Source organism: Macaca mulatta, chromosome 3, assembly GCF_049350105.2.
Source record: "Macaca mulatta isolate MMU2019108-1 chromosome 3, T2T-MMU8v2.0, whole genome shotgun sequence".
Lineage (NCBI taxonomy): Eukaryota > Metazoa > Chordata > Mammalia > Primates > Cercopithecidae > Macaca > Macaca mulatta.
In genome coordinates, this window is record NC_133408.1 from 174,997,713 (window position 1) to 175,022,999 (window position 25,287).

A 25,287-nucleotide genomic window follows, 5' to 3' on the forward strand; every position below is an offset into this window, starting at 1 on the left:
TTCTTTGGTTTCTCCTGTCCCTTCATTTCTGCAACATTTCTGGTGCCAAAATCTGGGACTGGAGAGGGCAGATTTCTGTCTCTTTTGCCTGTGGGACTGAGGCTCTGAGGCAGGGGAGACCTGGGACCCTTGGCGCCGACTTTCGGCCTGGAAGGGGATCTGCCCTCCCCGGCCCCAGTGCCCTTCCCGACAGCGCAACAGAACCAGTAAAAATGGACTGCTGGACAGTGACAGGAGCAGCCATCTGAACCATGGTAAGGTTTGGGCCCTAAGGCAGGACCTATCCCATAAGGACGGAAGGGGAGCCTGATCACCTTCCAGGGGGTGAGAACTAAAACTAGTCCGACCCAGAGGGGCTGGAGACAATGGGAGAGACCCATTCATTCGGATGAAACTCACACCCTAACTGATGCAGGATGTGAGAGAGGCTCGCAGATTGGTCAGGAAAGGGAACCAAAGTGGCAAGAGGTGCTCGCCGCTTTAACTAAAGGATAGCAACTGGGAATGGGGGAGGTGAAAGGAAACTGAACATGGCAAGAGGGGCTTCGCCACTTTAACTAAAGGTCAGCAACTGGGAACGGGGGAGGTGCATGAAATTGTGTGAAAGAGACAGTCTTGGCAGAGGCCAACGCGGGGCGTGATGTGGGGAGACACAGATCTCTTAGCGCAGACTGTGTGTTCCCAGTGTGGGACGAGCCAGACCTAGGACACCGGATCCGGCAAACAGGAGCTGCCCTACAGCTGCAGCAGGCTGTAGTGGGAATAAGGTACTCTCCTAGCTAAGCAGTGCCCGAACCTCCCCCTCCCATAATAGGACCCAGTCTGGTCAGTCCAGGAATGAAAGTGAGAGTGAAAGCACATCACAAAGGGCAAAATGGGAGGAAAAGCATCAAAGCCTACTCCATTGGATTGTATGTTGGGAAAATTTCAAGAAAGGTTTTAATGGAGATTATGGAGTTAAATTAATCCCTCCGAGATTGAGAACTCTCTGTGAAATAGATTGGATTTCTTTTAATGTTGGGTGACCCGCCGAAGGGACGATAGACAGATAGATAATTGACTGTGTGTTTAGGATAATAACCGGAGCCAGAGAATAGCCTGGGTACCCGGACCAGTTCCCATACATTGACTCCTGGCTGAGCGTCTTTCAAATTTGCCTCACAGTATTCTGAGACTTACTGTAAGACCCTGGTAGTTTGTGCCAGATCTGAGGCAGTAAAAGAACCTAAAGGGAGGCCGAGGCGGGCGGATCACGAGGTTAGGAGATCGAGACCACGGTGAAACCCCGTCTGTACTAAAAATACAAAAAATTAGCCAGGTACAGTGGCAGGCGCTTGTAGTCCAAGCTACTCGGGAGGCTGAGGCAGGAGAATGGGGTGAACCCGGGAGGCGGAGCTTATAGTGAGCCAAGATCCTGCCACTAGAACCCAAAGGGACAGTAGAAGGAAAGGAAAAGACGCAAGGAAAACAGGAAAAGCCTGTTCTGCAAGCCCGCACAAACGGCCCCTGAGGAATCAAGCTCAGAGGAGAGTGAGCCTCAGGCGTCACCCCACAGGGAAAAGTCAGAGCCCCTACCTATAAAGACTAAAGAAGCACCCCGCCGACCCGAGCCTTGCAGATGTTTCTCTGGGAGACACAAAGCCAAATTTATTATGATAAACAGAATAATGTACAAGGAGGGCAATGCCTTTTCGTTTACCAGCCTTTCTCCACCACTGACCTCCTAAACTGGAAACAGCTTACACCCTCCTATACCGAGAAGCCCCAGGCTGTCATAGACTTCAGCCCATCTTTCTGACTCATAACCCTACCTGGCCTGATTTTCAGCAGCTACTTTTAATATTGTTCAATACAGAAGAATGCCAGGAGAATTACTCAGGCAGCCTTACAGTGGTTAGAAAGCAATGCACCTGTTAAGCAGTATGCACAGAAGAGGTTCCCAGAAGCAGATCCAAATTGGGATCCAATCCAGGCAGAAGAATTGCAAAACCTGCAGAGGTATCGGGAGGCACCCCTTAATGGAATGAAGGCTGGAGGGAAAAAGGCAACGAATTTGGGAGCGGTCTCAGAGGTACGCCAAAAGGCTGATGAGAGTCCCAGTGAATTTTATGAAGACTCTGTGAAGCATACCGGCTTTATACACCATTTGACCCGGAGGCTGTAGGGAATCAATGCATGGTTAATGTGGCATTTGTGGGCCAGGCACAAGGTGACATTAGATGGAAGCTTCAGAAGTTGGAAGGTTTTGAGGCTATGAGTATTACCCAGCTTATTCAAGTAGCTACTAAGGTATTAGTATTAGCCAGAGGAGGAAGCCGAGAAAGAGGCAAAGCGCAAAGCCAAGGAAAAGGTTGATTTGTTGGCTGCTGCTCTAGTTCAAAGAGAGACTGGTTTTGTGAAAGGACGCAGACATGGTTGTGGTCACAGTAGAGGACAAGCTAGGCCAGGGTTTGAAGGCCGGCCTAGGCTTGAGAGCGATCAATGTGCAAGAATGCAAACAGAAAGGGCATTGGAAGGATGAATGTCCAGAAAGAGAAAAGAAGAAAGCAGCAGCTAGGGACCTGACGCCTGCCCAAGGCCTGCAGCCCTAGCCGTTGTTCTAAAGCTGGATGCCGATCTGGTCAGCTTAGCAGGAGTTGAGGAATATAAGGACTGAGACAGACCAGGCTCCATCTCTGTAGGCCTCCAGGAGCCCCTGGTCTCTATGAAAGTGGGGGGCCAACAGATGGATTTTATGGTAGATGCAGGTGCTGAACACTTGGTAGTGACACAGCCCGTTGGGCTGCTATCTAAAACCTATGCTACTATAGTTGGGGCAACCAGAGTATCAGAGAAAAGGCCTGTCAATCCAGAAGGTGTGTCATTGGAGGACAAGAAGTCCAACATGAATTCTTATATCTGCCAAATTGTCCAGTGCCCCTGTTAGGGAGAGACTTGCTTCAGAAACTACAAGCACAAATTTCCTTCAGGCCAGAAGGAAACATGACTCTGGATCTAAGCTGACCAAAAGTTATGATGTTAACTCTTACCCTCCCCGAGACTGAGGAATGGAGGCTATACATAAAAGAGGCATACAGGCTGTCTGAATTTATGGACAGAATATTTGACAAACTAGTCACTGAAATACCTGAGGTGTGGGCAGAGGACAATCCTCCGGGATTGGTCATAAACCAGGCACCAGTGGTAGCAGAGTTAGTTCCAGGTGCAACTCCAGTACGCATTCCCCAGTACCAGGTGTCTACAGAGGCAGTGTGAGGAATGACCAAGCACATAAATCGGCTACTAGAACATGGTATCATAAAGAAATGCAAGTCACCCTGGAATACTCTACTCTTAACCAGTGCAAAAACCGTCTGGTGGGTTCTGGCCTGTGCAAGACCTATGGGCCGTAAATAAAGTTACTGTTACCTTACATGTGGTGGTGCCCAACCCATATACACTGATGAGCCACCTTCCTGCTCATGCCACCTGGTTTACCTGTTTGGACTTAAAAGATGCCTTTTTTTGCCTCAGGCTAGCTCCAATAAGTCAGCCTATTTTTGCATTCCAGTGGGGAGGAATACAATTCACCTGGACCAGGCTCCCACAAGGGTTCAACAACTCCCCCACTCTCTTTGAAGAGGCACTAGCATCAGACCTTAAGGCTTTTGTCCCACCAAATGACAAGTGTGTATGTTACAATACATTGATGATCGTTTGTTTGTTTGCAGCACCTATCAAGGAAGATTGCTTCCAGGGCACCAAAGATCTCCTTCACCTTCTGTGGAAGGCAAGTTACAAAGTATCTCAGGAAAAAGCTCAGGTCTGTGCAAAAAGAGTAAGATATCTAGGTTTCCTAGTAGCCCAAGGGCAGTGCGAACTCGGCAGTGGGCAGAAGGAAGCCATACGTGCACTCCCCACTCCTGTCACCCGGCGACAAGTAAGGGAGTTTTTAGGGGCAGCAGGCTTTTGATGTACTTGGATGCCGAACTTTTCACTCATGGCAAAGCCATTGTATGAAGCCACAAAGTGGGGGAGAAAAAGAGTCCCTCCTATGGGGTGATGAGCAGGAGAAGGCCTTTAATGAGATCAAAAAGGCCTTAAGCCAAGCTTGAGCCCTGGGATTGCCAGACCTGACTAAGCCTTTCTTTCTCTATGTCCATGAAAGAAAAGGAATGACTACAGGAGTTTTAGTTCAAACATTAGGATCATGGTATCGACCAGTAGCCTATTTATCAAAGCGGTTAGACCTTGTGGCCCTGGGGTGGCCCCCCTGCTTAAAAGCATTAGCTGCCACTGCCATGCTGGCAGAAAATGCTGGGAAGCTGATTCTAGGACAAAAGCTAGTAATACGGGTGCCACACACAGTGATCACCTTAATGGAGCAAAGAGGATATCACTGGCTATCTAATCCAAGAATGTTAAGATATCAAGGGCTCTTATGTGGAAATCCATACATAACTTTAAAAACCACGAATACTCAACCTGGCTACCCTGTTGCCTGTAGAAATGCCCAAATTGCAAGACCGGTTTCCCCAACAGTATTGTGTAGACATAGTAGATGAGGTGTTCTCAAGCCAGAAAGACTTAAGAGACCAACCCTTTAAGGACCCAGCTATTGAATATTTCACAGATGGAAGCAAGTTTATATCAGAAGGGGTCTGCCAAGCCAGGTTTGCAGTGGTGACTCTAAATTCAGAGGCACAGGCCCTCCCTACCGGGACCTCTGCACAAAAAGCAGAATTAATAGCTCTAACTAAAGCACTATTAGTAGCCAAAGGAAAGACAGTTAACATCTATACTGACTCAAAGTATGCCTTTGCTACATTACATGCCCATGGAGCCATTTACAAAGAAAGGGGACTCTTAACTGCTGGAGGGAAAGAAATTAAAGAAGAAATCTTACAACTCTTAGACGCTGTGTGGGCCCCAGACAAGGTGGCCATTATTCACTGGAAAGGACATCAGACAAGAGGTAGCATAGAAGCAAAAGGAAGTAGGAGAATCAAGCCATCCTTCTTTCTAATTCCTCTAAAGCAAGGGGAACTCTTAGGATATCCAGTCTATAATGAGAATAAAGGAACTAAAAGGAGCATGATCTCAAAAATAAATACAAATATCAAAAAAGACATAGACATAGGAGACTAGGAAAATAATGAATGGCCTCCTGAAAAAATCATTAAATACGATGGGCCAGCTACCTAGGCACAAAATAGGTCATGGGGATACTGCACCCCAATTTATATGCTCTACCATATCATAAGGTTACAGGCTGTTCTTGAAGTAATAACCTATGAAACATCTGGATGCAATTCCACTGTGCTGATATACACCTAAAAATAAAAACTTTCCTGCATCCCATTCTTCGGTCTCTCTTGTCCCTTAATTTTAGCAACATTTCAAGACAGGAGGCCTTGCAAATGTGGCCCCAGGGGTACCCTCTGCCCACATGTCCTGCTGGATGCTGGGCTCCACCACGGTAACGTGGCGTCAGTGCTGAGTTTTAGTTGAAAACCACACTCCTGGCTTCACACAGCCCAAAGGATGCCAGAGCCCAGACTGGAAACGCCCGTGCAAGCAGTGGCCAGTGAGGCCTTCCCCAGCAGCATTTTCAGGTTGAAAGGAAGATCTGACAAGATCTGGCCCTAAAATGGGAACTCAGGACAGCAATCTGAAACGTGGTTCGCAAAAAAATCAGCAACTAGAATGGGTGCTGGCCACACCCAGGCGCAGCGAACTCGGACACCGCACTCCCTCCCTGCGCGGCACCTGCGGCTCCTCCCCAGCAGCGACACCCACACAGCTGGATCTCTGCCCCTCAGCCCCTGGCTGCATGGGACAGTGTCTAGATAGCAAGGCTGAAGGGGGCGGTCTCAGTGCCTTCAGGTCACAAACCGAACTGCCACACTGGGGTCCACGTAGCTCTTCAGGAGGGCAGTCTCGGGCAGGACCTGCTTCCCCCACCACCGCTGCCTTGAGGGGTTAGGGTCACTGACCTCCAGGGTCCCCGCCGTCACCCGCTGTGAGCCAGGACAAGCCCAGGTCTCACGGGCTGGGGTGGAGAAGCATCTTTTCCTTGTGAATAAAGGAACAGAAAATAATTGGCTATTCTGCCTTGTCACTTATAGAAAAAAAAATCCTTGGCAATTGGAACTGACAAAGAGGCTTTACTTGTCCAAGCTTCAGTCAGGCTTCTGAGTCTTCTGCAAGGCCAGTCTGTACGCTTCCTTGTAAAATCCAGTCTTAGCAAAAAACCCCTTTCCTTTCCCCTTGGTATCTGATCACCCTCCAAGCCTTATCAGGCTCCTCACCCTCCACCATCCCCGAGTGGTCTATTGCCCCAGCAATAGTCCTGTTGTCTTCAGCAAGAGTCCTGTTAGGTCAGTTTCACCAGAATCTCTCTTACCCTGATGGCTCCGCTTAGTAATTTTCTATTCACAGACCCCCACCCTGCTCCTTGGCTGTGAATTCCCACTGTGCACACTGTATTCGGAATTGAGCCCAATCTGTCTCCCCCATGCAAGACCCCATTGCAGTGGTCCCTATACCTACCGAGATGGTACTCTTTACTGTGCTTTAATAGGTATCATTGACTAAGTTTTTCTTTAACAGAAGAACCCCTTGCACATTTCTCTCCTTAAAATCTCTTTCCATAGCCAGCTGAAATGAGCTATCTGAAGGGAGAGATGCTTCCCGCCCCAAGCAGGGGTCAGGAATCTGAACTGTGTGATTTGTACAGATTGGAGTCAGCACCCAAAGCATTTGGAGGCTTGGGGGATTTTTTTTTAATCGACAGCTAAAATGTTATCATGTGAGGTAATGCACATGTCAGTTAGCTAGATTTAATCATTCTACATTGTCTGTATTCCACAATGTATACATACTTCAAAAGATTACGTTGAACCCCTGAAGCGTTTGAATGGGGACTGGCTATGAGGTCCTCCCCATTCAAATGCTTCCCTCAACTCCCAGAACACAGCCGAGGCCTGAGGCCATGGAGCAGAAGAGGCAAATAACGGCAGGTATCTGAAGAGAAGGAGGAAGTGGGGAAGTGTACCCGAAGGCTCTCTGTGCAGCCCTCCCCAGAGCTGAGGGTCAACGCCTGGGCTGGGAACTGAGGCTGGGACTGGTAAAGAGGTTTTCTTCTATGCCGCCCTCAACCAAGACAATGGAAGAGTCTTGCTTGGGTTCTTAGGCAGATGCCATGCAGGTCTATGGAAGGAGAGATAAGCTGAAGTTCCAACATGCTTAATTTGAGGATGAGCGCTCACCCAGGAGGGAGAAGAGGTGGGATGGGAGGAGTGCAAGGTTCAAATCTTCTTTGTGTCTCTGTGATCCTTAGAGCATCTCAGCAAGCTGTAGAGATGGTATTAAGGGGAGAGAAAAGGTAGTAAGAAACTTTGAGATGAAGAGAGGAAACATTAATACATGGTCACTCCAATGAAACCCATGACCACTTTTTAAATGTCCCACAGAGTCACTGGGTGAGATAAGTAAGATCACTGTTTCAATACAGAAGATGGGGAAAAATAATAAATGAAGAAGTCTTGGTTTTCTTCATTTGCAGGGAGGATTACCAGGGTAGAAATGGGTAAAAATCAGTAAATAACTATTTACTACTGTCTCTGGTGTTTTCTCATAATCAAGCCACTTAAATACCTCCCTACTTTTCCCTCAACTCCCAGAACAGAGCCAAGGCTTTGATAAAAGTTTCTTTGTGCTTTTCCACAAGCAGGTAACTAGGAGTATCCCTACTCCAGACTTGTGCCCCCAGAACTGGGCTGGAGCTCAGAGACTTAAAATGACTAGTGGCAGCCGCCTTTCCCAGCTTAGTGATAAGGTCACCCCTGCTAAGCACTGGAGACCAAAGCCCAGGCCCATCACTCCCATAGTGACTCCCCCCATAAGCTCTGCCTCAGCTGTGAAAGGCAAGAGGGAAAAGGGGAGTGAGTCTCTTGTTCCTCCTCACCTCCTGGGAGGATCTGCATCTTCAAGGTCCCACCCCAGCCAGGGAGGAGAGGGCAAGCCTCAGGCAGGGTGTGGACACAGCTGGTTGATGCTCAGCTCAGCTACAGATGGGCTCAGCCACAGTTGGGCTGGCCTTAACCCCAGGTGCCCACCAGCAGCAACTTGGCCCCCTTGCTCTGACCTCACCATTCGCCAGCAGAGGGGGGCAGGCAGCCGTCACCTTTCCACAGAGATGTTCAGTTGGAGGAAGGAGAGGAGCCACCCAATGAAAGAGGTATAGGTTGAGCGTCCTTAACCCAAAGATCCAAAATCCAAAATGCTCCATAACCCAAAACTTTTTTTTTTTTTCAGTTGTGTTCTCCCTCTGTCGCCCAGGATGCAGGTCAATGATGTGATCTTGGCTCACTGTAACTTCCGCCTCCTGGGCTCAAGTGATTCTCCTGCCCCAGCCTCCGGAGTAGCGGGGATTACAGGCACCTGCCACCACGCCTAGCTGATTTTGGTATTTTTAGTAGAGATGGGGTTTCACCATGTTGGCCAGGCTGGTCTCGAACTCCTGACCTTAAGTGATCCACCCACCTTGGCCTCCCAAAGTGCTGGGATTACAGACGTGACCACCGTGCCCTGCTCCAAAACTTTGAGCACCAACATGACACCACAAGTAGAAAATACCACACTTGACCACAATCAATACTTTGTTTCATGTACAAAATTATTTAAAATGCTGTATAGAGTTATCTTTAGGCTACATGTATAAGGTATATCTAAAACATGAGTGAATTTCATGTTTAGACATGAGACCTACCAAGACACCTCGTTATATATATATGCAAATATTCCAAAGTCTGAAAAAATCCAAAATCTGTAATACTCCTGTCCCAAGCATTTCAGATAAGGAATGCTTAGCCCATCTTGGGAAACAGCAGCCACTGGATGGAAAGGGGAAGCCAGTGGCAGAGGCCTCAGCCCCTGCCTTCATCCTGAGAATCTTCTGTAACAAAAGCTACCAGCTTTCAGGGAAGAAAAAGAACTCTGTGGCCTTGACTGAAGCCCAGAGAAACAGGAACTGCCAAACCTTGTTACACAGCAGAACAGACAGAGAGCTGACCTGGCTCCATGGCAAAGCAACAGGAGAGCCTGGAGAGGTTCAGCTCCGGGCCAGCAGAGCCAGGCTGGGTGGGAGGGCTGTCACTGAAGCAAAGTGACACACATCCTAGAAAGAGACACCAGGGGACCATAAGAGCATTCTCTTTTTTAAAAAAAGAAAAATAAAAATGGGCATATATATACAAAATACTGTCAATTTCTTCTGAGCCAACACAGTAGCCACTGCAATGTTTCTCCTTCTTCCAGAGCTTTCCTCCATAGTCTCACATGTACTTCTGGCACAGCCATGATACCCGTCTCTGGGAAGCATATGCCACCTACTCCACGTGGGTCCCATTCCAGTCACCGAAGATGGCAGTGCCTGACCCTCCTTGCCAGTCTTTCCCTGCAGAGTCACTGCACTGGCAGGGAGATGGAGTGGAGCACCTGGTTTTCCTGTCCTATACCTCCTCCCCCTACCCCGGATAATACTGCTTCATTGGGTGGCCCTTGGGGCAGGTCATCAGGCTTTATGGGCCAGGAGGGTGGTCAGCTTGATCTTCCCATCCATGGAGGCAGTGAGGCAGGTCCCACAGTCCATGGCAGTGCTCCAGTCCACGGTGACCACAGGGGCTCGGTGGCCACCCAGGCTCAAGCAGCTCTCCAGAACCTTCTCATCGCCACCCAGCTGCAAGAGGACAGGAAACAGGAGGAGGTGTCAGCAAACACCACTTACACATACTTGATCCACTTTCAGTGGCCTACCTGAGGATGTGCTTGAGGCCAGGCACACATGCCCACCTTTCTAGAAAGTCTGTTTAACTTCTTCAACCAGGAAATGCTTTCACTTTCCCAACTACAGCTGGTCCATCTGAAGTGGAAAACAAGTCCCTGAGCAGCTCTTTAAAATAAGGCATTTTCTCAGCTGCCTTGAACTTGCTGTGGGCTGGTGCTGCTTGCACGCACACTGGTTGTTCTCACTACAGCATCACCTCTCACTACCTGACATGTGCTCATGAATCTGCTCATTGGTTGAAGGTTCACTCCCATACCGGGGAATGCAAGCTGCAGGGGAGTAGGGCCTCAGGCAGCTCTCTCCTGCGGGGGGCCAGCCTGCCACACCCAGAACAGTGCTGGCGCAGGGGAGCCTTCAGTTAGTGCGGAAACATGGCTCTCTGAACCCAGGCACTAGCTAGCCAGCGATCCTGTGCGATAGGGCACTAACGGGGAAGGAGAAGCTGGGAGCGAACCGAATTCCTATCAGTACCACTATGTATAGCACCTGTGAGCGAGAGACAACGCAGTCTTCAGCCATCGTGGAGAAAACACTTACAAAAACCATAAATTACATTGTTTATAGATTATAAAAGTGGGACCTGAAGTTCAATATATTCCTTAAATAATTAGATCTCATTATTCACATTCAAAGAATTCTACAGAGGAAAATCTTTCCACCAACTAACTGGTCATACAGCAAGTCTGACTGCCAATCATATGAACTGATCAGATCAAATGACAAAGGCTGCATGACTAAAAATAAAACACATACACACATATATCCATACAGAGAGCAAAGTACTGAACAGCCCACCAAAAATGCAACAAAAACAAACCTCTGGAGAATAAAATAAGAGCAGGCTTGTAAACGGAAAGCGTTTTAGTGTCTCCATTGGGAAATATCAGTTATGAGAAATGATGGAGCTAATTTTGAAGGAAAGGGCAAGGGCAACTGACAGAATCAAGCTCCACAGAAAAGAGGAGCCTAACCCACAGCGAGCGCAGGTCCTGCGGTGCACACTTCAGATTACAGTCTACGAGGATCCCACTTCCCACCTCAGCACGGGCAGTACCCCTTGCCTCACTGTGAGCTCTTGCTCACCTCTGCCCATGTGGGGCCCCAAGACCTGCTTTCTTCTCCATCTACCCAACAACTCCTCTTCGTCCTCTCCTCCCGCTTCCAAGGCCTCCAATCCACAGCCTCCCACCTCCCGCAAGGACTCAGTCCCCACTGAGACAGCTTTCTTCTCCCTGGGCTGCTCAACTCCGCATTGCTCTCCTTTGTTGTTACTGTGTCTCTTTCTGAGTGTGCACCCCAAAAGAGCAGAGATCATATTCTATATGTCCTTCATACACTCCACAGTGCCTGGTCCAATGCCCAGCACAAAATTGCCATCCAAAACACATGCCCTTGACCGGTCAATGAGCTGTGGCAGCAAGAGCTGCTGAGAATATCCCACCTTGAAGGACTCTGATCCTACACAAACACCACCACTGGGCAAATAACTGAAAAGTATCACACAGGCTGAGAATGGACCCACTCGACATCAGACACAGAAGCTTAGGCTACGACACAAATCCCCATCATTTGTCTAGGTGACACCAGTGAAACAGAAGACACTTAAAAATACATGAAATAAGCTCTGACTTAAGAGCTAAAACAAACGTGTAAAGGGAGGGGCAGAAAACAATGTGGACAACTTACACTATGGTTTGACAAATCACGCCCTCAAATTTCTGTTTCTAACATGGACTGGATGGGTACAAAATTAAAATAAAATAAAAAGAATGAATAAGACCTGAATAAGACCTACTATTTGATAGCACAACAGGGTGACCGTAGTCGATAATAACCGTATATTTTAAAATCAAGAGTGTGATTGAATTGTTTGCAATGCAATGGATAAACGCTTGAGGGGATGAATGCCCCATTCTCCATGATGTGCTTATTTCACATTGCATGTCTGAATCAAAACATCTCATGGTCCCCATAAATACATATACCTATGGATGTACCCACAAAAATTAAAAATTTAAAACTTTTTTTAAAAACCTGGACTGGAATATACTTGACCCACGGGACATTCAATAAATTAATAAATCTATACCAGATTAGAGTACTAAAATAAACAACCTAGTTGGGACCTGGTTGGGGGCATGTTCCTCCATCCCAACACTCCCCAACTCTTCTCCCTACTCCTGAGTGATTTCTATAACAGGCTATTCCCAAGGAAAAAAGGCAGAGAAAGGGCAGAATCTGGTCAAGGATGAGCAGAGAGAATGGGGGTCTCATGCCCCAATGCCATCTTTTCTATCCACCTGAGCTGCAAAGCAGCTCTGGCCAGGCCTGCAGCAAGGAGGCTCTAGGCCAAGCTTGTCCACCCTGCAGCCTGCGGGCCACATGCAGCCCAGGATGGCTTTGAATGAGGCCCGACACAAATTTGTGTTGTAAGTACATTATGAGATTTTTTTTGCGATTTTTTTTTTTAGCTCAACAGCTATCACTAGTGTTAGCCCACTAACACTAAGAAGAAGTGTGAAGATTTGGCCCAAGACAATTCTTCTTCTTCCAACATGGCCCGGGGAAGGCAAAGGATTGGACACCCCCGCTCTAGGCGCTGCCTATCCTTTGTCAAAGGCATCTCCACAGCCATGCAGCTCGGGGACAGAGAGCCACGCTCAGCGGACATGGCCCAGACCTCCAGGGAGGAATCCCTGCCCACCACGATACCACCACCTCCCACCCCCAACCACCAGTTACCTTGTAGATGATGCCGCCTGTGGCAGAACATGTCAGCATGTAATTGCCCTCCGAGTCAAAAGCGAAGAGTCGGCCCCTGGGGACTTGAACCTGCTTGTAGCCGCTGTATCCAGATAGCACAAAGGGGCCCGTGGCGTCTGAGGGCAGGCTGTACTCGGATACCTTGAGGCCACTCTTGTGGATGTTCCACTGGATGAACTGCAATCACAGGGCACAAGCAGGGTGCTCTCAGCAGAGCCGGCCAATGCAGGCCTCAAGGAAGAGCAAGAACCCACCCCAGAGCAGAGGCTGGAGAGGGCGGCCCACCTCCCCCAGCCACAATGCTGACCTCCTTGAAGAGCCTTTCAAGTGCCAGAGGCAGAAAAGCAGGTGACAGGTCTACAAGTCCTATCTCTGGCCAACATGATTTAAGCATTTTTTAGGGAAGAAAATCTAGAAAAAGAGGCAGCAACCTCACATCAAAGTCCAACCCTTCTCTTTCCCTCTGGCCCGACCCTAGGAGAGGAAAAGGGACAGCAAGTGGCTTTGCCTGGATCCCTGGTCTCTCAAGTAGGAGGAATGCTTCAAGTGACCTATTATTATTATTATTATTATTATTGTTGTTGTTGTTGTTGTTGTTATTATTATCATCATCAGAGTTAGAACCCAACTAGATTTTTCTGTCCTAGGAACAAGGTACAGAGGACACATTCCACATATATTTCCAGTGTTTCAGGCATACAATCGATTGAACACTGGGCGATGCCATTATAAACTCAGCTCCTTACCACAGCAGACATCATCCCTTAGCCTACCCCATGGACAGGTTACTTGGCTGTGACCACCTCTTCACTGAGCATCCCACATAAGAAAGAAGTCGAGCTTTAATGTCAAAGTCCTTTCCCAAACTTTTCAAATGAAGAATTTATTTTGTAGTTACTCCTTTCAAGAGATAAAAAGACAGTGTCCAATCCAAAAGGTCCAGGCAGGCACACATGGAAATGGCGTCCTTCTCCCACCTCTGCCCCTGCCAGCTCCCCTTCTGAGGTGGTCACTATTCGTAGTTCCTAACCCTCCACAGAGGGAATCTACCAGGGGCATTTACTTTTCCTTTTTTTCTGGCTTCCTTCTTACATCTCTGGGCTCTGCTGGGGTCTGTAGGCATCTAAGAAGCTGTCCCCAGCCACTCAGCAAACTCTACACATCCATGAGTGGTCCTGGGACCACTCATTACCAAGCCCATCAAAGCAAACTCAGCCCTAAATCCAGACCCCACAGATCCATCTATGGTAAGATGAGTCATTTTTGGTATTTCCTTTCATAAGGATAGCCAACTCCCGCTGAACTCACTGAAACCTCACAAAGATTGTAAGACGAATTACTAGTTTATCCCTATTCTACAGATAACAAAGCTGTAAAAAGAGGCCCCAGGTGGCAGAGCTAATAACAGGTATGACCACAACCCGCAGCCGGCCCACATGTCATCCCAGTGCTCTCTTATCTGAATCCTGTGGCTGCCTACCTTCCCGTCCTCGCCGATGCTGTACACGGTGTTCTCATCATAGCTGAACTCCACAGAGTAGACCTCCCCGTAGTGGGCCCTCCAGCTCATCGCGCACTCGTGCTGCTGCATGTCTGAGGCAATGAGACACCGTCACTCACATCCTGGCCAGGGCTCTGAAGAAGGCATCTGCCTGCAGCAGGAGGCCCCCTCACCCTCTACTCAGGCTGACAGCCGTTCTGAGGCCAATGGCAGGCACCCAGGACCCAGTGAGCACCATAAAGCTGCCCCTGCCCAAGATGTCAGGCTGCTTCTGAGCCTCAGAGGCAGCTTCTTTCACCAGGTCAGAAGCGAGGCCCAGGACTCCCTGGGGGGAGCTCATCTGGAGAGCCCTAAGTCTAGCAAGACACCCAAGAAACTACCCTCTGTAACTTCCCCATGGGCGCCCTGGGAATCCCTTAAAGATACAGTTGCCTTTCCCCAGCCCAGGCTCTGGGGATGTCTCCTGGGGACAGAACCCAACCTGAGGATTTGTGCACAGCATGCCAGGTGATTCTGATGTACGCCTCTGGTTAAGGAGCACTGTTCTGACGCTTTTGAGAAGGAACTACCCACAGCAAGTGGGTAGGATGGCAGTACTCTTGTGTGCCCTCCTGTATTTCACATGGGTGACAAGGACTCAGATGGAACAACTCAAGACTCAAGGACTGCTGAGCTCCACCCCCTCCCATGTCTATTATGGCGGGTGTTTTGAAAACGCTGACCAAAGTTAAGCTCTAGTACAAGCATCTGAAGTCAGGGTTTTGCAAAAGCCTCTGGCCCAGCTGGCAAAAAAAATCCAACATTGGCAAAAAAAAAAATGCCTGGGACATCTAAGGAGATATCAAGGATTGCTATGAGCACACTTGCATACCAAACAGCCGGATGACGCCATCAGCTGCCCCTGTGACCAGCAGGTTCCCATTGTGATTGAAGGCTGTACAGTTGATAGCAATGGGTTCTGGATCCAGGGAGAACTGGAGCTATTGAAACAAAACAAAAATGCCAGTAGCAATCTTCACTCAGCCCAGGCATGCTGCTTATTCCAATGCAGACAGGTGCCCCAGACTGGGTTTTCCACCAGCTCCTCCCTTATGTAATCTGGAAATTCATGTAATCAGAAAGATCTGAGCCTTTGCCAAAGTGCTGTGCCAGGGACCTTCTGTGCTCTTTTGAGAACAAGGTCTCTGTGCCTATTCTGGTTTCCAAAGATAGATAATAATCCATGCTTGCTCCATTATAAAATAAATAATACATATCTTAGCAGCCTACACTTCACCAGAATGCATTCCAAGCAAATTCTCATTGAAAAGTCTTATTGCTCTCAGAAAATAACACTTCATCAACCACCTTTGATGACAGACAACACTAATAAACCTGCCCTATGGCTCCCCACAGAAACACTTAGAAATATAGTAGCAAACAAAACCACCTCATAGAACATAAGGTCTATTAATTACATAATGAATGAACATTATCATTTCAAACAATATGGAACCCTGGGAACCCTAAATAATCCTCCTGAAATTAAAAATGCAAGATAGAATGTTATTTAAAATACACACAGAGTACTGAGCTGGCAAATAAAAGAATCCTCTAGGGCCAAAACTAAGAGAAAGCAAGAATGCACAGAACTAGCGCACTCCAAAGCTGCCTTTCATTATGGGGCATTAATCAGATCCAGGTGACTCAAGTTCCCATTCTGCTTCCCATGAAGAGCTCAGGAGCCTGGAGACAACAATGTGTGACCTGCCCAAGGTCAGGTGATAAGAAACCGCACATATGTAACAAACCTGCACATTGTGCACATGTACCCTAGAACTTAAAGTATAATCAAAAAAAAAGAAAAAGAAAAAATAAAATAAAAAAAGAAAGCGTCACACGGAGCTGGGACTCCAAAGAGCTATACCTTCAGTGCAGGAATGAACTAGAAATAAACCTACTTCACAGAAAGAGATAACAAGAAAACTTACCTCCCTGTAAATTCATAACCACAAACTAGCCCTGACATGGGAGGAACCTGGCAAAAACTAATGCAAATCCAAAGAAATGTACCTCCAACCCAAACCTCAAAATACTCTCAGAGATACTAGCCCAAGAAACACCATGATCACAATTCATAAGAAACAGGAAAATAAGGCAAAAGGAGCCAGCACCCACAGAAACAGAGCAGAATTAGACCCAAAACCTTTAGACATTAGATTTGTAACGCACAACATACAAGCACATTCAATTGTTCAACAAAATAAAATAAGGAATTGAAAATATGGGTAAAAATGAGAGACTATAAACACAACAAAGCAGGTTTTAAAAAGTGAAGCTGAGCCTCTAAAAATGAGAAATACAATAATTTAAATTACCATCCTAATAAATAGATGAAACAGAAGACTAGGGATAGTAGAGGAGAGATTAGCAAACTGATAGATCTGAAGAAACTCTTATCAAGAATGCCGCAAAGTGAAACAAAAAAGAGGAAGAGGCAAGTTCTAACACATATGGAATGGGAGGTTCAGAAGGCAAGAGATGATCAGAGAACCGCAATACTGGAAAAAATGATGACTGAGAATTTTCCAGAATTGAACAAAGACATAAATCCTCTGATTCAGAAAACAAATCCCAAGCAGAACTTTAAAAAAATAAATTTTAAAACTTAAAAACCAGAAAATCCACACCCAGAGAGCCAGAGAAGAAGATTTTAAAAGCAGCCAGAGAGAAAAGACAACAAAGGAATGCCAATTACATGGAGAGGTAATGTCCCGGTCTCAGCAAAGGCAGCCAGAGGATGAAGCAAGTCACAAGGTTAGGGAAGCAGTGTACAGCCTGGAATACAAGAAGCTATTCTAGAAAAACACATACACTGTGGTTCTATTTATATGGAGTCAGAAAACACACAAAACAAAAATTTGGTTGTTTAGGGATATGTAATAACATGGTAAAGTAATTTTTAAAATGTAAGGCAGGTAGAGTACAGTGGCTCATGCCTGTAATCCTAGCACTTTGGGAAGCTGAGGTGGGTGGATCACCTGAGGTCAAGAGTTCGAGACTGGCCAACATGGTGAAACCCATTTCTACTAAAAATACAAAAAAATTAGCTGGATGTGGTGTTGGGTGCCTGTAATCCCAGCTACTTGGGAGGTTGAGGCAGAAGAATTGCTTGAACTCAGGAGGTAGAGGTTGTGGTGAGCCGAGATTGTGCCACTGCATTCTAGCCTGGGTGACAGAGCAAGACTCCGTCTCAAAAAAAAAAAAAAAAGACATCAGTATGACAAAATCAAGACGGGTTCTTTCTGGAAGGGAAAAAGACCAAGATTGGGAAGGGCTACACAAGAGTTAAAAGTATTGGTGATGCTCTCTATAAACTATGATGGGTCTGCGGGTGCTCACTGTACTGCTTTTCTTCTCATTATACTATACACCTATGATTTCAATATGCTTTTGTATGTATTCAATGTTTAATTAAAACTTGAAAATCAAAAGTAAACACATAATTACAAATTGTAATGAGAGCTTTGGAGGAAAATACAAGATGCTACGAACTAAGAGGAATTGAATTAAACCGGTAGAGAGGACAGTGGGCAGAGAGGGGCACAAGAGATAGGTCTAGAGTATGTCCCTGGAAATGCAGAGAAGTGGTCAGACTGGAAACACACTGGCAGCATTTGCTTATGGATGGACTGTGTGAGCAGAGGGAAAAGGACAGGTCTGGGAAGAACCCTAATTTTTGTTTTGTTTTGTTTTGTTTGAGACAGGGTCTCACTCTGTCACCCAGGCTGGAATGCAGTGGCACCACATCAGCTCACTGCAGCCTCCACCTCCCACGCTCAAGCAATCCTCCTGCCTCAGCCTGCCAAGTAGCTGGGACTACAAGTGAGCACCACCACACCCGGTTAATTTTTAAATTTTTTGTAGAGACAAGGGCTCACTACATTGCCCAGGCTGGACTTGAACTCCTGGCCTCAAGCAATCCACCTGCCTCAGCTTCCCAAAGTGCTGGGATTACAGGCATGAGCAACTGCGCCCGGCCAAGATCCCAAATTTCTAGATGAGGCACATTTGCCAAAGTAAGGAAAATTATGAGGGGAGGGATGGATGTGGCAAGGGGTGGAGGTCAAGAATTCGGGTGTGACCCTGACAGGCCTGAGAGGTCTGAGAGACCCAAAGGGAACACAGAGCACTTCTACAGGCAGATGCAGAACAGAACAAACTGAACATCTGGAACAGGAACCAACTGAAAGTAGGAGTTTCCAGCAGCATTAGGAAACAATGTGTTCAACATAAAGGCCATATGACTTGTGAGCAGTGAAACAAATCATTTTAATAAGAAGTAGCACTGCCTTGGAAGGTGAGTTTAGCATCATTCAGTCTCTCTGGGGCTCAGGGTGGCAGCTACAGCATCTATTACTGTCTTGAAGGAAGGGGTCCTCGGCTCCAAGGTGGTGCCCAGGTCCCCTGGGAGCAAGTTCACAGGCTGTCTGGTCACCTCGCTTCTTATGAATCTGCATGTGTCCTTGCTACTGCTGGCTGCTGCTGCTATAATTCTCATACAATTCTAAGTTAACAGGATATCAGAGGGAGACACGAGTCCTCTCCTAAAAAATCAACCACAGGGGCTCTCTGGTAGGTTCTGTGCGGCTCCTAAGTTTGTGGCACAATTCTGAATGACATGTCACTAACAATCTGCCCAGTTGGAGTACACTACTTTTCAACACTTAAAACTTTATTAAAAATCTGAGGAGACCAAAGCAAAAAGAGGGAAGAGGCTCTTCAGAAACCCAAGGGAATGCAGAGTGTGTGCCTGGCCCCAGAGAGAGCCACAGGGCAGGCCCGTACCTGCTGCTTCATGGTTTTTGTGTCCCACAGCAGCAGCCTGCCAGGAACCTGGTTCATGCCCTTGCTGCCGATGTCTGGTGCTGAGAAGTCCACCTGGGAAGTGAGGCTCGGAGCTGCAGCCGAACAGACGAAAGAGGCCCCGTTGGGGCTGCACGCAAGAGACAGGATTCTGCAACACACATGGGCCTGGGTCAGACCCTCCACCTGCCCACAGAGGGAGGGTGCACTCTGGTCCTGAGGCTGGATCCTGCACAGGAGATGGGGCACAAGGCTCGGGAAAGGCCTAGCCCCGCGGACCACACTTGGCAGCCTGCGGCCTTGATGGTGGGGGGTGGGTTCGAGCTCACCTGGGCATGTCGTCGTTGATATTGATTTCACAGAGATTCTTCTTGGCTTCCGTGTCATAGAGACGCACCGTCCCCACACCACTGCCCAGCAAGAGCTGGAACGACAAGGGGCGTGAGGTGGGAAGGATAGCATGGAGTGAGGCTGAGTCAGGGAGGATCTCCAGAGGGGGCGAGGCTGGGCAGGCTGCGGGGGTGAGGCCCCTCCTCTACGCATCCAGGCAGTTCGGGTGAAATCTGGCTAAAATGAGCCTCATTTCAAAATTAAACAAAGACATGAGAGCTGACCTTGAACTTTAAGCAAAACCACAAAAAGTATCTGTGGAATGGGAGAGACGTGTCACCTTGGACACATCTGTTCCGGCTGGTGAATGAGGCCCTCTGATCCTCCCTTTCTTCAGTTTGAAACCCCAGCTGTTGGAACCCTTCCTTCCCACTCTTGGTCTGCCCAGCACCCCTCCCAGCATACTGGCTTCGACTGCCACGGAGCCTGGGTGACTCCCATTTGCCTTTTCAGGGGACAGCTCTGGCTCTGGGTCTATAAAGACCTCCAGAAAAAAAATAAAAGGGGCTATCCCTGCATTCAGGAGCTTGTGACTTATTTGGTGAAAAGCTTCAAAGATAATAATAGTGCCAGAGGAAAGTGCCAGAAGCAGCCCAGGTCTGAGGGTGTCTCCCAGGAATATTAGGTAGAGTGTGACCTTGGCATTCACTTGGCAAACTGGCGCCGGCACAGGGCAAGCCCTGAGGTCCCCATCCATGAGGGTAATCCCTTCAGCTGCCAAAAATTATAGAAAACCAGGGTTTGCATCTTGGGCTATGTGGTATGATCCCCACAAATGAAGTAAAAGAAAAAACAGCAAGTCAATCTTACCTCCTTAACTACAAGTCCTATCTCAAATCTAAAATCCAGAAGGAAGAACACTGTACTATTCCTGGGGACAATAACACCCATGGCAACCACAAAACAGAACACCAGCCCCTCACCAGCGGAAGCCACTTCCCATGGGGCCTGGCACGGGAGGGCGCCCACTGAAACTGCAGCTGGAAACACAGACAGATGGGGGGACAGCAGTCTGGCAGGTGGTCGCCAGGGCAGACCACCACAGACAGGAAGAAGCCGTGTGTTCCAGGCCCCCTGCAGCTCATTTCAATGTCAATTTGGTAACCTCACTGCCTTCCCACAACAGGAGCCTTCTGGCCAGTCCTGGATGTGTGTCCCTGAATCCCCAATAATGGAGAGAAGGGAGGGGAACTGGCTTGGCTGTCTTGACTCAGCTGGTGGAGAACCCTGGGGAATTCCTCCACTGAGCCAGCAAAGCAGGCCCCACAGGCCACCATTACTCACCAGTCTGTCCCGTTTGGTGGCCCATTCCAAAGACAGCAGCGGCGATTTGGAAATGGAGGACGCTTTGGTCTGCATGATGGGGTTGAAGGACCACACTTTGATGACCCCATCTACGTCTAAGCTGGCGACTCTCCTCCCAGAGCAATCCACTCTGAGATGAGAGAAAAGGGAGGCCTGTCAGCTGGCTTCTCCATCCCCATCCTCTTCCGCTAATGCCAAGATGATCGCTTTCCTGACTTCCTTACTGTTTTTAAAAAACAATCCCTAGCGGTCTACATTCAAAAGACTGGTATAGACTATTTCCGGAAATACTCATTCATTTGTTTGTCTAAGAAATACTTATTAAGTGCCAACCATGTGTGGACCTTTTGGTCAACTCTGGGCAAAGAGCAGTGAGCAAGAGTTGCAGGGCCCTGCCCTGGGGCCACTTGCAGTCTCTGGAGATTTAGAGCCTCCAGACTCACACTCCAGAACAGCCCAAGGGCCCCAAGAGCTGTCAGGGCTGTCAAAACGAGAAACCCATCTACCAGCTGAAAATTATGCCCCACTAGGGTTTGTTCTTGAAAGGTTTTTACTGTGCTTAAGTAAAAACTTACAAATGGTAAATTACAAATCAGGTATTTACCTAAAAGTACCAACATAAAGCAAATTAAAATTGAGTGAGTTTGGGGGGCTAAAGTAGGGTAAATTGTTCCTAAAACTGAGAAAAACACAACTAGAAAGGGCAGAGAGGCCGGGTGTGGTGGCTTACGCCTGTAATACCAGCATTTTGGGAGGCTGAGATGGGCAGATCACTTGAAGTCGGGAAGTTCAAGACCAGGCTTGACCATGGTGAAACCCTGTCTCTACTACAAATATAAAAATTAGATGGGTGTGGTGGCAGGCATCTGTAGTCCTAGCTACTTGCGGGGCTGAGGCACAAGAATCGCTTGAGCCTGGGAGAGCAAGGTTGCAGTGAGCCAAGATCGTGCCATTGCACTCCAGACTAGGCGACAAAGCAAGACTCTGTCTCAAAAAAAAAAACAAAAAAAAACCCAAAGGGCAGATGGGCTGACCAGCCCACTGGCAGCTCCAAGCAACTCCCATGACTCTTTAGCCATGACTGTGGCCCTCGTCCAAGCCCCCATTCTCTGCCATCTCCTGCTGGCCACACCTCCACGTTTGCTGCCTGAAAATCTGAGCTTCCCAGGGTTTCCTTGGCCCCAGGCCCAACCTACCTGCAGTGCATGATGGATGAGTGGTGTTCCCCGTACTCCTCCTGTCCCAGCACAATAAAGGGCTGCTCGGGGCGGACTCCTCCACCCTCAGGGCCTGCCGAGGATGCCCGAGTCAGTGGCTCCACTGGCTCCGTGTGGAGCTCTGGGCAGGGCTCGGCCTCTGGGCCACTGGCTTCTGGTTTCTTCTCTGCACACTGTCACAAGCAGGGCGGGGACAAGTCAGCCAGGAAAGGGTCCCCCACACCAGGGCATACACCACAGGGGGACTAGGCCTAGGCCGCAGCATTTTGCGGGGCTCTCGGTAATTAGAGAGGAGAGGAGAGCTCTGACCTGCGAGGGTAGTGCTTAACTCACCCCGGGAGGGTGCAGGGCCTGCCCCCCTGACAGCCCCTTCCTGGAGACTTCGCTCCACACAGGCCCCGCTGAAGGAAAGGGGGCTGTGGCCTCTCTGTGACACAGCTGATGGGACCCAGGACACACATCTGCCTGGACAACAGGCCAGGGGGGAGGATGTGTGGTGCAGGCCACACACCACACTGAGCATTTTACAGATTTCTCTCATTTAGTCCTCCTCGAACAGAGATGCTATTATTTTCCCTATTTTACAGCTGTGGAAACTAAAAGACTGAAAGAGAAGCCAAATCTCTTGCCCAAAGTCATACGGCTGGCAAGGGGGAGAAACTGGATATGAAGCTGGGTGGGTGACAGGTAAGCCCGGCCCCTTTCCAGTGCACCCCTAGGCCCACCAGCCCTCCTGAAAGGTGGGCACTGAGAAACTAAGAAGCAGACACAACTGGCCAGTAAAAAAGACAGAGACCCAAGGGCCGCTGGGGGTTCAAAGCTGCCCAGTCTCTGCATCCCTGGGGCAGCAGGTGCTGGCTACCATCTGGTGCTCACCCAGACACAATCCAGGCTGGGGGCATCGGCCAGGGCACTCTCTACCAGCCCTGGGGTCCGGATGCTCCTGCAAGTGCTTCCTCAGAGAGGCTGGATGAGGAGTTCAACAATAAAAAATAATAACAGAGGATCTTCAGACCTTATGGGGCTGTGGCTGGCCCCCAAGCACATCTTGAATCTTGAAATGCCAGAACTTATAATCTGAGCCTTAAGGGTCCGTTGTCACCACAGTAGTGGGCTGTTAATGAGGAAATGCCTTTAAAACAGGCAAATAGCCTCAGTTATGAGATAAATGGTCAAGAAGGTGACTTGAGCAAGAGAACCAGTAAACACCTTAGACTTTGCCATCAATCAGGAGTATCTGGCAGAAGCAGAAGGAGCTGTAATGCCACAAAGAGCAGGCCATGGCCCACACTGGCCAATGAGGGGAGTCCCCAGAGCCCAGGGCTCAGCACAGAAGGGCCTGGGCCACAGCTTCCCACTGTGTGGGCACATGACCCTCAGTGCAGCAATGCAGGCAGCTGGGCCTCAGGCAGCACAAGAGAAAGGAATCCTGTGACCAAGCAAGTCTGAGTGACTGGGTGAACCGAGGGAACCAGGTCTCCAGGAGCCCAGGACAGGCTGCTAAGCACAATTAACCTAAGGGAAGGATGAGTATGCAAAGGTTCCCAAGCCAGCTTAATCACAGAAGTCATCTTCTGGGAGCACTTCCAGAGGCCTGTATTTTCCGGCCCCTACTTAGGGAAATGCGCATGGGAGAAATGGACCACAGAAGAGCCAGGCAAATGATGAACCCAAACAACGAAAATACAAGCCATTAAAACCAATTAGGCAAAAGCACACTCCGCACAGCAGCAGACTCAGAGGAGAGAAGAGGAGGCCCTCCACATTGCTCCTCAGTAGCTGCGTGAGTGTCCCCAGGGGTGTTCAGGACAACCCCATACCTGGGAAGTGGTTGTGGAGAAAAGCTCCTTCCTCTCCTTGCCGTGGTCCTGCAGGCGCCGCTGCCGGTGCTGTGACCAGCCGGACTCCCCAGTGGCCAGCCCGCTGAGGAGGCTCTTCCCATCCTTGGCTCCTGACATCGGGTCCTTTCCCTTCGTGCCCTAGAGGAAAAGAAGCTGGCTGTGAAGTCTCTTCCCATCTGCCTAGGCCATGATAAGCATGCCAGGAAAGCAGCAAGAACCAGGGAGTGGCTCCTCTACACTACAGCTCCCAGGTAAGGTCAGCCCTGGGCAGGCGGGGGGCGGGGAGGCAGTGGGCAGGAGGGGACACAGGGGGGAGGCAGTGGGCAGGGCAAGGGGGTGGTGGTGGGGGCACGGTGGGTTGGGGGCAGGTGGTTAAAATGGTGTTGGCTTAACTAGGTAGGTAAGGTCATAGCCCCTGCTATGACCTCCTCCTTTCTGTCCTCTACCTGTTAAGAGGACAGGTCACCTGCAATCCTCATCCTGCAGTATCTCTCATCTGGAGGGAGATGTCATCTTGATCTAATCGGAACAATTTAGTCTAGTTGAGGGGGAAGAGCCAGCACTTACTAAGTGATGACTAAGGAAAGCCGGGGCCTATGCTTGGTGTTATACACATTTATAAGCAACAATATTTTTGGGCAATCTAAAAATTATTTATGCAACAAGCAATCGCCTCTGGAGGGAAATGGAACACAGTACCCTCTCTTGTTTTGGGCCAAGTGTGGACTAAAGCAGCTAATATTAACAAATACTGAGATGTTTTAAAATGATTACTAGAAAACCAGAAATTCTAACCGAAATTGTTGAAAACCCAAGGAACATTAAGAAAGATAAATCGGACAGGAAATAAACTGGTATTTTCTGGCTCCTTTTCATAACAAGAGTGATAGGGTCAACTAAGTTATAACAAGAGGGAATGAATTTGATCATCCCCACCCCAAGCATATAGACAGAAGAAGTCTCTATTCTTAATCTAGAAACTCTTAAAAGGAGCTGCCACCCCGCACCTTTCCAGACTGTTGTGCAGGGCTTTCTTTTTCCGGGTGTATACCCACAAATTGTGATGCTCAAACACCCTCACCCTCAGTTTTTACACTTTTAGCCAAGAGATATGAATGCAAACAGCCACTCAGGTTTGAGACCAGTCTTCTTGAGAAACCATTTCTACACAAGCCCTAAGTGAAGAGAAGAAACTCAATCAAAGTCTACCTACTGCTTTCCAGTTCTTCTACTTGTTATTTTTTATGTCAACAGTAAACAATTTAAAATGATTAACATGGAGTCCTTGGAATCCTGCAGCCATGGGAACAGTTAAGAAAGAAAATTTTAAAGGACTATTAGCTTACCTGGAACCAAACCATGGCTAACCTGCAGGGTATTTGCTATTTTTGGCCTGTTTATAAACTCCAAGTACTTCCGTGAATCAAGAAAAGGTGGTAAACCTGTCTCAATCCGCCACAAACACATTTAATTCGAAGTATTAGAACTGTGTCAATAACAATTGTGTATGGGTCCTGGGAGGACAAAAGCCACGGAGAGGTAATGTCCACTCCTCAGAGAGTTTCAGAGAGATGGAGTGGGGAGGTGGCCTGTTGG

At 48.4% G+C, this 25,287-nt stretch overlaps 1 protein-coding gene across 10 annotated transcripts in view; it reads right to left on the reverse strand.

Moving 5' to 3' along the window:
* Positions 1-8,641: 8,641 nt before the first annotated feature.
* WDR91 (WD repeat domain 91) overlaps positions 8,642-25,287 on the reverse strand; it is a 28,646-nt gene continuing 12,000 nt past the window's right edge. For 7 of the 10 annotated variants that reach the window (XM_015134972.3, XM_028846331.2, XM_077997423.1 and 4 more), the window contains exons 7-15: positions 23,671-23,829; positions 21,830-22,023; positions 20,613-20,763; positions 19,268-19,362; positions 18,921-19,089; positions 14,965-15,073; positions 14,073-14,185; positions 12,572-12,769; positions 8,642-9,721 (exon numbers count right to left, since the gene is read on the reverse strand). In XM_015134972.3, coding sequence (XP_014990458.3) covers positions 9,557-9,721; positions 12,572-12,769; positions 14,073-14,185; positions 14,965-15,073; positions 18,921-19,089; positions 19,268-19,362; positions 20,613-20,763; positions 21,830-22,023; positions 23,671-23,829 — 1,353 coding nt within the window. In that variant the 3' untranslated portion in view covers positions 8,642-9,556. Of the gene's footprint in view, positions 9,722-12,571; positions 12,770-14,072; positions 14,186-14,964; positions 15,074-18,920; positions 19,168-19,267; positions 19,363-20,251; positions 20,309-20,612; positions 20,764-21,829; positions 22,024-23,670; positions 23,830-25,287 lie in introns of all 10 variants that reach the window. The other 3 variants (XM_077997419.1, XM_077997418.1, XR_013415616.1) reach the window with 3 other exon arrangements.